Below are 10,671 nucleotides of genomic sequence, written 5' to 3'. Positions count from 1 at the left end.
TCGCCCCGCGACCCGGCGGCGCGACGGTCCTCCCGACTAGACGTGGGCGTCAGGGAAAGTCACTTTCTGCAAATAAGGCGGGCGCCGGGCAGGCCGGCTGGAGGTTGCACGCGTACACTGCGGGCCGCTCCGGGGAACAACATTTCCACCTCCAAAACGGTGGAGTGGCTGAGCTGCTGAATAGGTAGCGTTCAACGTGAAGGCTTTGGGCTCGTTCGAGTGAGCGGAATGTTTGCGATGCGTTTTCGAGTGCAGTGCCGAAACCAGCCGAAGCTGAAACCCTTCATGACGTTGTACCAGTTGATCTCTACCGCTGGGGCCGAAGAGAGGTCCTGCTACAACCCTGCGCAGTTCACTCAACTAAGGTCACTTTTAAAATTTTTGGTTAGACTTTTCACTGAGGTGTTAAGATACAGTCATCCAGTCCTGGCAATATATCGTCAGGAAAATATTTTCTCATATTTGTGCTCTCGACACTGCATTGTTTGACGTTCCCCGCCCTGCGACCACTGCAACGAGATCGACCGGGCAAACGACACCTGTGACCTAACCTCACTCGTAGTGACTTACCCGCGCTGTCAGGTTAGGCGGGCGCTGGGTTTGAGGTGCTGCGCGTCGGACCTCGGCCGGTGGACTGCGGCGACAGGGCCACAGATCTGCGTGGTTTCACCGCGCGAAAACAGTCGAGGTGGAGGTGGGGCGGAGGAGGCTGGATAAACGAGGAGACGAAGAGGGAGAGGAAAGCAGCGGACAGAGCGGCATGAATAATAATGTTAAGATTTCGTAACCATTTTCCATTGTCCGCCCGGGGAGGAACATCCGCGAACACTTTTGCTTTCGCTTTTCATTTCGAGAAAAGTTCCAGGGTTTTGCATGTTGGTGCGTTGCCAGGCCTGTAATACGCGTTTCCTGCTGGTTAAAGAACTCGTTGACCTGCAGCAAGCGAACCAGGGCGAGGCTAGCCTGCCCGAGTACCGTTCGACCTGCGCGCTCGGCACGGGGTAACTTTACGCAAAGCTCGTTCAGCTACGTGGGTATCATGGCGGACCATGCATCCCGTGGGCGCGTGGCATCACACTCCATGGGGCTCCGCCGCTCCGTGGGCGAAGAAGGTGAGACCTCCCGCGGGCTGCGCTCGAAATGGAACTGTCTGGCGGGCTGCGTGCTGTGGCAACGAGGTGAGCTGGTCACCGCGAACGCAGCCGGGCGCCGGACGGTGGCACGACTGATCACCCCGAGGGCAACCCAGGAACACATTCGAAAGTCCAGAAAGGAGGACGAAATCCTACCGTTCCAAGTCAGAGTTCTGTGCCTCGCCCGCGCAGAACTAAGACGTAGGTGAGGCAGGGCCTAAAGGTGGGGTGGGTTGGCCGGCTTCTGGGTAAGGCAAGGGACTCAACAAGTGACACCGCGATGATTCCCACGACGGGAATAGTGGGTGAGTAAAGACACCGCCTCTCTGTCACACTCTCTCTGATTGCGACGATGAGCCCCCGACGCGCCGGCAATGCCTCAATAAGGAAAGTGGCACCGCGTTCAATAGAGCCAGACATTCCAGGTCCGAGTCAGACATTCCAGTCAGACATGCCGTCGGGTTAATCGATGCACGGCGCGGCGTCTGTCGCGTTTGGCGCCGTCTGGGACGTCACGCCCCGCCCCGCCCCGCCCCGCCCTGCCCCGCCCCGCCCCGCCCCGCCCCGCCCCGCCCCGCCCCCCGCCCCGCCCCGCCCCGCCCCGCCCCGCCCCACCCCGCCAGACCGCGCACATTATTGACGAATGTTTTGTCTGGGCGAGTGATTGCAGTGCACCGCCGCACTTGATAGCCCTTTCCACCGTAATCACACTCGCGACGTCCTCCTCCCTTTTTCAAAAATGGAAACCCGGCGCTGTTTGCCGCGCGGAGTGTCCACAGGTGGGCCGTTCCCTGCGGAGCCTTGCGTCCAATTTCGGCCTGCAGCGCCCCTCTCATTCATAATGACGGCACATTCACAGACAAAACACGCGAGCAGACACGCACGCGGAAAAGCAACGGGGAAGAGAGAAAAAAAATCGCGCGAGGACGGTCAAAAATTAAATCCGCTGCCAATTATATCCCTTTGTAACGATTTTTATGTATTTTTTTCCCGTTGAAAATGTGTTTTTTTTTTCAGTGAAGAGTCGTCTGGTGCGCGGTAATCCGACACGGCCAGTGAGTGGGCGGCGGCACGTTATTGGCAGAGGGATGGAAAAACACATCGAGGGGCGCGGGGCGGAGGTGAGTCCGCTCCGACGCGAGGACGCACAGTGTGCCAGATGACCGGAGGATTCCGATTCCGATCGCAGCACAGAGACACGAGGACATCCTCGGAAGCTGTCTGTCATCCTCCGAGAGGAGGAAGAAGGTTCGCGACGTCGGAGTCGCAGCCCGGCCCGACCGCCGGCTACCCCCATCACGGCCGCGGCCCGCGGCGCTATCGCGTGCGGTGGGGTCAGCTAATCTAATTCCGACATAAGTCGCCGGTCTCGTGTACTTTTCAAAGCTGAAAAAAAGGGAAAAAATTGGATACTGCGCGGAGGTCTACACTCTTCCCTCTCCATTTTTTTTTCGTTTTAAGTTGGGGGCTTTAAGGGATGAGGGGATTTGTTTCTGCCGGCCGCCGTGTGAGTGCTGCCGGTAATGGAGATGTGCGTGTGTGTGTGATGGCCAGTCGAAATAACACAGCGTAATCAGTATCATGTTGAAGGGAAGGCCCGCAGGGGATGGCCGAGGTCCAGAAGCATCCCAGTGGTCGAGTCGTCACTTCCAATTTTGTAGGAACTGTACGACGAAAGTTGCTCCCTGCAGTTGACGTGGCTGTCGGCAGTCTCGGCCGGGGTGATGCACGATGGGCCAGAAGACCGGTGGAGGCGGGCGAAATCTCTGATGCGTCTCGAGCTCCAGTCCAGGGTCGCTAAATTGGACCGGAACTAAACGTGTGACCCCACCAATGGATTGCTCTCCGAACGAGGAATCCACAGGTGGGGTCACACACCATGTTCGAGTCCGATTTGGTGACTCTGGAGCTCAAAACGCGTCTTGAGTTTTGCCGCGGTCTCCCGACCCACTGTGTGATGCCGGTACGTACGAGAGCACCTTTCCAGCGAGCCGCCGGCAGCAGCGTCTGACTCACGCCTGCCGCCTCGCAAACGGCCCGCTCCACGCGGCACGCGTCAAAATGGCGACTTTACAGTGGCGGGGCGATGCGGTGACGATGATAGCGCCTGGAGAATTAAAGAAAAAGCGAAAGAGCTCGGCTCCCGCTTTTAAACGCGCCGTGTCCTATAACGTAGCGGTGAGTTACACCTCCAAGCTGTCCCGCTCCCTCCCCCCTCTCTCCCTCGCCACTGGCTTGCGCGGGTCAGTGACACGCTTGCTGCTACAGTCACGCGTCGACACGCGGTATACCAACGCGACTCCTTCATTGGTCATTCTCCTCTGCGTCCGTTCGCACCGAGCCGCCCGCACTGCGTACAGAGCGTATGTACTTGCAATTGCAATGGCGTTTGAATCATCACGATTCATCAGGCGACTCCCCCGCTCCCCGTTCACTTAGCCCTGATGAGCGCGCAATGCGCCCGCATGAACCTGCCGCTCAAGTCATTTCAGACAATTTTGCAAGTGTCGCCGCTGCCCCCCCCCTCACCCCTCACCCCCTCCCCTCCCCTCCCCTCCCCCCTCCCCTCCCCTCCCCTCCCCTCCCCTCCCCCGCCCTTCTCGCGACGTGGCCCTCAAGGCGAAAGCATATCCCGAGTTTGGATCGCCGGCGGCGGCAACGCGCTCGCGTTTGAAAAATGGCGCGCTTCGACGGCGCGCCGGCGCGCTTCCGGGCCGGGCGGCGGGCGGGGCAGGGCGATTCCGCATTCTGCGCCGTCACGTCGCGTCTCTCTCGCACTCAGGGCGCGGGCCGCGAGGTGCCGCAGGGTGCCGCTGGGTGCGAGAGAGACGGCACCACGGCGTGCGGGCGCCGCATTAGCATGGCCGCCCAATAAGACTCCGCGCGACACATGCATCAGGCCTAACGAGCTGCAGCGCGGTCTTTGAGGTCTTTGAGCGCGCGCGCAACGCCGCCACAGCAAAAGGCAGAAGGGCCAACCTGTTGTGCTGGCGGTGCGGGCGGTTCGTGGTACCCGCGAATTAACTTTTACAGCGTGATAAAGCCCGCGCCGCGCATGGAAATGAATTAGAATGCATGGAAATGGCAGAAAAGGAGAAGAAAAGCAGGGGCTGTGCGTGGGAGTCGAACCGCGGAACTTCTGTTCCGGATGCCGCGTCGCTGACCACGTGGCTGTAGTGCTCACCACGAGTTGAATCGAGCCCCGGCACCTCAAGTTCTGTCAGTAACGTCTCCGACCAAGTGGCACCATGGTCCTCACGTCGGATTGGGCCACGTGGAGTCCAGCGGTGTGGTGCGTGCTGGGGCCGCTGGGGCCCAGCCTCCCCTCCTCCTCCCCTCCCCTTTCCGTCCAGCGCCTTATATGGGCTGCGCCTCGGCGGTGCGCCGGCGGGCAGGCAGCCCACCGCACACCAGTGTAGGGGCACGCGCGGTTTGAAAGAAGGCAACGGGTAGGTAACAATGATTTATTCAGTAACAATTCACACACTTACGTACAGACTCGTGAAATTCCCGAAGTTTTGTACAGTCAGCACCGATGCAAGCCATGATGACGTCAAACCAGAGATCCGTTTGCCGCCTCCATGACGTCACTATCGCGGCATAACAGACAGTACGTCACCTATTCGTCACCGGATGACCTATTTAGAAAGTCGCTTATAATTCTTAGCGTTTGTACAGTTAACGCCTCAACACTATGAGAGGCGGATCTTCTTAAGTTTCATCTAAGCGGGCAAGGTTCTCAGATCCACAGAGAAATTATTAATGAAATCCTTGACACATTCTCTGCCCTGTCGCGGATACCTCACCCTCAGGGTTTTGATTTTCTACTTGACTATAGCTCATCGCACCATCGTCTCCCAGCGAGCAGTTCCCGGCGGGCTGGATGGCAACCTGACAAACGCCTCGCGCCGGCTGGTGGCAACCCTCAGCTGGTGATATCCAAACCAACTGGCTGGGGAAGCTGGTGGTGGCAACCTTACCAACCGAGCAGCCGGCTAGTGCCAACTCTACCAACCTAGCGAGCGGCCAGGTGGCAACCCTACCAACCGGGCAGCCGGGCGCAGCGTGGCCAGCCTAAGCGGCCGCGACTTTATCACAATATGGCTTGTCTTCGGCCCCGGCGAGGGGCTGCCCGCCAGCACGCGGGACGCGCTAGGGTTGCCGACCGCCGCGTGGACGGCTAGGGTTGCCGCCTCGGTGGGCAGCCCTCGAGGGGGGCCACGGCCGCTCGGCCGCTCACTTGCAGGCGCGGCCCCGCTTGGCAAGCTGGTGGCACAAGTTGGGGGAGCCCACGATGTCGCCGAGGAACACGCTCAGAAGGTAGAACTGCTTCCTGCTCTCCGGGGACGCGTTGTAGTTGCTGAAACAAACGCCAAAATCAAAGTTTCCGGAAAGCGACTCTGAAAACGGAAACAGTCCGCGGCGTACCTGATGAGCTTGGGCCAGTCCAGCGCGTGGTTGCGCGCGCCCAGCAGCCTGGCGCGTTCCGCGTAGTCCCTACACACGTGCTCGTACACGCACACCGACTCGCCCATCTCCCGCACCAGCCGCTTCTCCACGGCCGCGGGGTCCAGGTCGGGGACGTCCTGCTCGGGGCCGGCGATGGCGCCGCGCCGCGTCCGCGACCGGTACGTGCCTGAACAACAAAAACGCCAGTCAGTTTCTTGTTGTTGTTGTGCGAGTGCAGTGCGCTTAGCAGCGCACACTTATTACGCCCGGCATCGATATGGAGAACACGTCTTGAATGGCGAAACGGGACTCGCCACGCCACGCCCCGCCACGCCTCCCAGTTACGCACACCGCGGCGGCGGCGGCCTAGTGGGGCCACTTGATTATAAAAGGTGACAGCAATCGTCGTCGCAGTGTGCCAAAAAAATTAAAAGTGTTTTTTGTGAGTTTTTTTTTGCGCTGCGCTCGCGTGTGCGCCTGAGCTTTCCTCGACGTGCCGGCCGGTAATCCACTCACTCGGCGGGGCGCTCAATCCGCTTTCGCGCCAAATCACGGATCGAGCCGATCTCTCTCTCGGTCGGTACTCACTGGGGTTGAGCGAGTAGGCCAGCTTCTTGACGAAGTTGGACACGCGCACGGCCATGATGATGACGGGGAAGCCGATGAGCTGGACGGGCAGCTCGAAGGGCGCCTCCTGGGGCCGGGCCTCGGACACGTCCACGGCGAGGAGGCTGAGCTGCACCGCCACGCCGCACAGCGCCAGCGTCGTCCACAGCTTCATGGCTTCGGGTGTTGGGACCTGCGGGCCGAGAGGAACCGGGATCAAACACTCGCAGCCCGGCGCTTTTCCCACTTTCATTCGCCGCCCGTTTACTTACCCACACTGACCCCCTAGGAATCCAGTCCGAAGGGCTACGCGAGACACGCGAGTCGGCGGGGTCAGTGCGGGGGGCGCGGGTTCGAATCCCACTGAAACTTTTCTCTCTCTTGGACCCGCGTGCCGGTCCTCACGCCGCGCCGGGCTACCGGGTTCGGCTGTCGGCCGGTGCCGGTAGGGAGGGGGCTAGAGGCGCATCTGTTGCAACACTGTTACGTTGGCGGAGGTCTCGGCCGCGACACAAACCATGGGAAGAGCCGGCAGAGGTCAACCGTCTTTGACAACGAAGCGGAGTCCGAAAAAAATCCCTCGTGCGAGACAATGTGTGTCCAGGAGTAGAAAGTGGGACGGGTGATGGGAATGAAGAAAAAGAGTCGGCCTAGGCCATTGCAGTACACTGCTGACGAGATAGTTGCCTATCCAGCCCCTGACAGGCGCGGGTAGGCACCCCGCCGAACACACGCGCGTTGCAGAACGGTATCTTTTCTTCGCAGGCGCTAATTTGACTTCAGTATTTTTGGCCCTGGAGACACAGTTCACTTTACCAGTAAAACCTGCTTGCTCTTACGCTGCAATGAGCTGTCAAACTACACGCTGGGCGAGGCCGGCGTCCAGTCGGCGACCTTGAGGTCAGAGCCCGCACCCCGCCCCCGCCCCGCCCCGCCCGGCGCGGCTCTCTCGCCCCGGAGAGTTGCGCGATATATCGAATGAGCTCAGCGAGAGTCGTGCATTCCTGCACCTCCGGGAAACGATGCGAAATGTTACTTCCGCGGGGGACGGTCCGTAAAGCAGGTGCACGCAGAGAGTCATACCCATGCCCCCAAAGGCGCGGGTAGGGACACCGGAGCCCACCGGTTGCGAAACCTTGCGTCTCTCGCGGGCGCTAAGCAGATATTTTGGCCCGGCAGACCAGTCATACCACGATGCTGGCGCTGCGCGAATGAGCTTCAAACAGTGGCGACCCGCGCCGGGTCCAGCTCGGCGACCTTCGGAGGCCCGCACTGGGTCCGCCTGGCCGCCCCGCCGTGCGGCGGGTCTTCAGCCCGGAGAGTTGCGCATACGATGGGCTCGCAGATCTGATCTCAGCCTCCGGCATGCAGTTTTCCGCGGGCTGGCGGTCCGTAGGCAGGCTGGCCGCAGCAGGCTAACCACGATGGGGCCCTCCAGTTAAATGCGCGGGTCCAGCTGGGTCCAGGGGCCCACGGCTGGCGCCCTGGCTCCTTAGCGCTGGGCCCAACGGCACTGGAGTCCCGGCGCTGCCAGCCGCGGCAGTGGTCCGGCGGGTCGGCGTAGGCCGGTCAGACAGTGGGCTGGCTCCACCTCCGCTGGGTTCCAGGACTGGGCTCCGTCTGGGCTCCGGCTGGGTCCAGGCTGGGCCCGGCGTGGCTCCGGCTGGGTCCGTTGCGGGCTCCGAAGGCTGGGCTCCAGCTGGGCTCCAGGCTGGGCTCCAGGCTGGGCTCCAGGCTGGGCTCCAGGCTGGGCTCCAGGCTGGGCTCCAGGCTGGGCTCCAGGCTGGGCTCCAGGCTGGGCTCCAGGCTGGGCTCCAGGCTGGGCTCCAGGCTGGGCTCCAGCGACCGAGGGTATCCTCCAGTCTTACGGTACCGGCAAGCAAATCCCCGCGCACTGTGGCGAGGACTGGATTTGGTCGCTCCAATTTGCTTCGGGACTAATGCAGACAAACGCCTACGTTGCACTGTTTGTTGAACTAACCGTGACTGACGTACTGGAGTACCACCACTCGGGTCCAAACGCCTCACACACACAGAAATTTCAACCCAGGAATGCACTTGCACGTGCACCTGCTTCACTACCTGGCCAGCAAGTGGCCGGTTCGGTTGCGTGAGTCGACACGGACCGCAGCCTCCAGACGAAGTCGGAGACAGGCCACCTCGAGGGGGCGTCGACGCCGTGCCTTACCTGGAGTGTGGCGGGCTGTTCGTGGACCTCCTTCGCCTCCGGCCGATCGCAGCACAACTGACCGTCAGTCGGCCACGCCGCGGCACGCCGTCGGGACGGCCCGAGCTGGCAGCCAGGGCAGGCCGGGCGGCGCAGGCCGCGGCGCCGGCCAGACCGAGCTGGCGGCCCGGGCCCCGGTACGCCCCACCCGGCGAGTGAAAGTGGTCCCTTCCCTTCCCCGCCACGACGCGCCGTCTCTCTCGCACCCCTTCCTCTCCGGCGAGCAGGGCCCTGCAGGGCGAGGCACCCTTGGAGTGACCTCTGCCTGCTCCTCGAGGTGGCCGACGGGGACGGCGCGAGGCTGGCGACTTAGACGCGCGAGCGGCGCGGCGGCCCCGCGCTGCCCCCAAAGCACGCCGTCAATACCGCTGCCACCGCCACTCTTCGCGTCCGGAGGCAAGCGGGTGTCGGTCTCAAGGGCCGTGATGGCCGTGCCGGCGAGTCGGCGTCAGCAAGCGCGAAAAGGTGAGCGCAAGCCGATAAGGACTGCCGGAAGAGAGAGTCGGCTGACTTTCGGCGTTTGGCTCGGCGCTAAAAGTAAACGCTTTCACGAGGAAACACACCCAGAAAAAGCACGCGCGATGCGGGGACTCGAACCCGAGCCCCCGGGGGGACGCTCGGCTCGCTCGGCGTGCGTGGGTGGCTGCGGATGTGGTCTGCGGGCAGATTAGCCGAGCGGCCGAGCGGCTTGTGACTCCACCGGAGCGCCCCGCCGGCGCGCTGGCCGGCCCGCCAAAGTGACATAACCCGAAGCAGGGCCGCGGCCAGTGAGGCAACGGCCAAGCCGACGAGCCACCGCGCCCCACCACGCCCCACCACACCTCGCCACTGGACGCGCCAGCAACAACGGCGCATCTGCGCCAAGCCCAGCCCGCGTGAGCGGCGTGCGCCAAGTCACCGCCCGTTGGCCGCCAGCTTGGCCACCAGGGCGCGCTGGGGTCGCAGCCCTGCCATCGGCCCAAGGTGGCTCAAGGCCACGGCGCGGCTGGCCGCGGGCCGGGCTTGTCGTTTTCGTGGGTGAGTGACCACAGCCACGTACGCGGTGACGGCTCGGATCACGTCACACGGGCTGCGCCCAATCTGGGGCAGAAGTGGAGTCGAGACGGAAAAATGAAAACAGAGTTGTGTCACTCATACTTTGGAGATGCTTTACACAGTGGTTCAATGCGACAGAAAAGTGTGAATAGTACAATAAAAATGCTACCAGAGTCTCAAAAATTAAAACGTGACGCGGCTGGAATGCCCTTATTGGTCCTGGTCTACTGTGCTTTCGACGAATATTTTTTGCACTTTGAAAGCACTATCCATACCGGATCAAAATTAGCCCGGATCTGTGGCTGAGCGCGTGCGAAATACACTTTTGGAGCGGAAGTGGCGGTGGCACCTTGAAGCGTCTAGAACGGCAGGGAAAGCAGTGGCACGTCACCGCGAGATGGAACACGGAACGGACCGGGCCGTTCACTTTCCGCGGGTTGTGCAAGACGTGACGGTGTTTTGACGCGCACGCGCGGCGCACCGCGGATAACGGTGCGACCGGCCGGCTGGGTCAAGGTAGGCCAAGGAGGCCCGCCGCGCCAATCCCAGCCAAGCGCAGTGACGACGCCACTGGGAAATGCCCACTCCACTGGGAGCGGGTCGATGAACCCAGGGTCATTTTTTCAGGGCGTGGTTCCCCATTGATTGCGACATACCGGGAAATACGGCTCAATGCGGATCAATACTCCATCCTGCCCAATTTTTTCTGCTGATGTTTTTAACGGGGTTCAAATTCTGCTTCGTTTTGAAGGGATAAGTACTAACTTAACGGCGAAGATTCTGCGATTTTATTTTTTCTGATTTCCAAAAGTGCTTGTCTCACGTTCGTTTCGACGGGTTTCTGTTCGAAATGTTGCAGACGCTCCGTTGGAACGGCGGCGGCGGGTCGGCGTGCAGACCGCTGCTAGCGCGCTCTACCGGCAGCGGCGCGCAACACCGCACCTGCAGCTGCGCGCCGAAAGGCAGCTGGCGCCATCCCTCGGCGACGCCGGCAACTAAAACCGCGAGTGCGATCCCACGCGGCGCGCGGGGGGATCGGGGGATCCCAGGATGGCGTCGGACCGCGCGACGACGCGGTGCCCGTGGACTCGGCAGTCTGTGCTCGGCGCGCAGGTGGCGGAGGGCCCTGTCGAGTGGGGCAGGCCGCGACACCGTGAAGGTGGAGGTTCCCACAGTCATTCCGTTTACGGCGCAGGAGGGCCAGAAGTGGCATTAAGCGTA

General features: G+C 61.7%; 1 protein-coding gene across 1 annotated transcript; it reads right to left on the bottom strand.

Annotated features, from left to right (window-relative positions):
- Positions 1–4,583: 4,583 nt before the first annotated feature.
- LOC117652364 lies at positions 4,584–8,421 on the bottom strand. Its single transcript, XM_034397220.1, has 4 exons — positions 8,377–8,421; positions 6,171–6,381; positions 5,562–5,769; positions 4,584–5,493 (listed from the first exon to the last, which is right to left on the bottom strand). The coding sequence occupies exons 2-4, from the start codon at positions 6,361–6,363 to the stop codon at positions 5,370–5,372; spliced, it is 525 nt and encodes a 174-aa protein (XP_034253111.1). The 5' UTR covers positions 6,364–6,381; positions 8,377–8,421; the 3' UTR covers positions 4,584–5,369.
- Between the last annotated feature and the right edge of the window lie 2,250 nt (positions 8,422–10,671).

This window comes from Thrips palmi, unplaced genomic scaffold, assembly GCF_012932325.1.
Source record: "Thrips palmi isolate BJ-2018 unplaced genomic scaffold, TpBJ-2018v1 HiC_scaffold_7, whole genome shotgun sequence".
Taxonomy (NCBI): Eukaryota; Metazoa; Arthropoda; class Insecta; order Thysanoptera; family Thripidae; genus Thrips; species Thrips palmi.
This window is presented reverse-complemented; position numbering and strand designations above follow the sequence as displayed.

Coding starts and splice junctions, on each gene's coding strand:
- LOC117652364 (XM_034397220.1), bottom strand. CDS start 6,363: ATGAAGCTGTGGACGACGCTGGCGCTGTGCGGCGTGGCGGTGCAGCTC. Junction 5,770..6,170: donor GGCCTACTCGCTCAACCCCA/GTGAGTACCGAC, acceptor TTTGTTGTTCAG/GCACGTACCGGTCGCGGACG. Junction 5,494..5,561: donor GACTGGCCCAAGCTCATCAG/GTACGCCGCGGA, acceptor CGTTTGTTTCAG/CAACTACAACGCGTCCCCGG.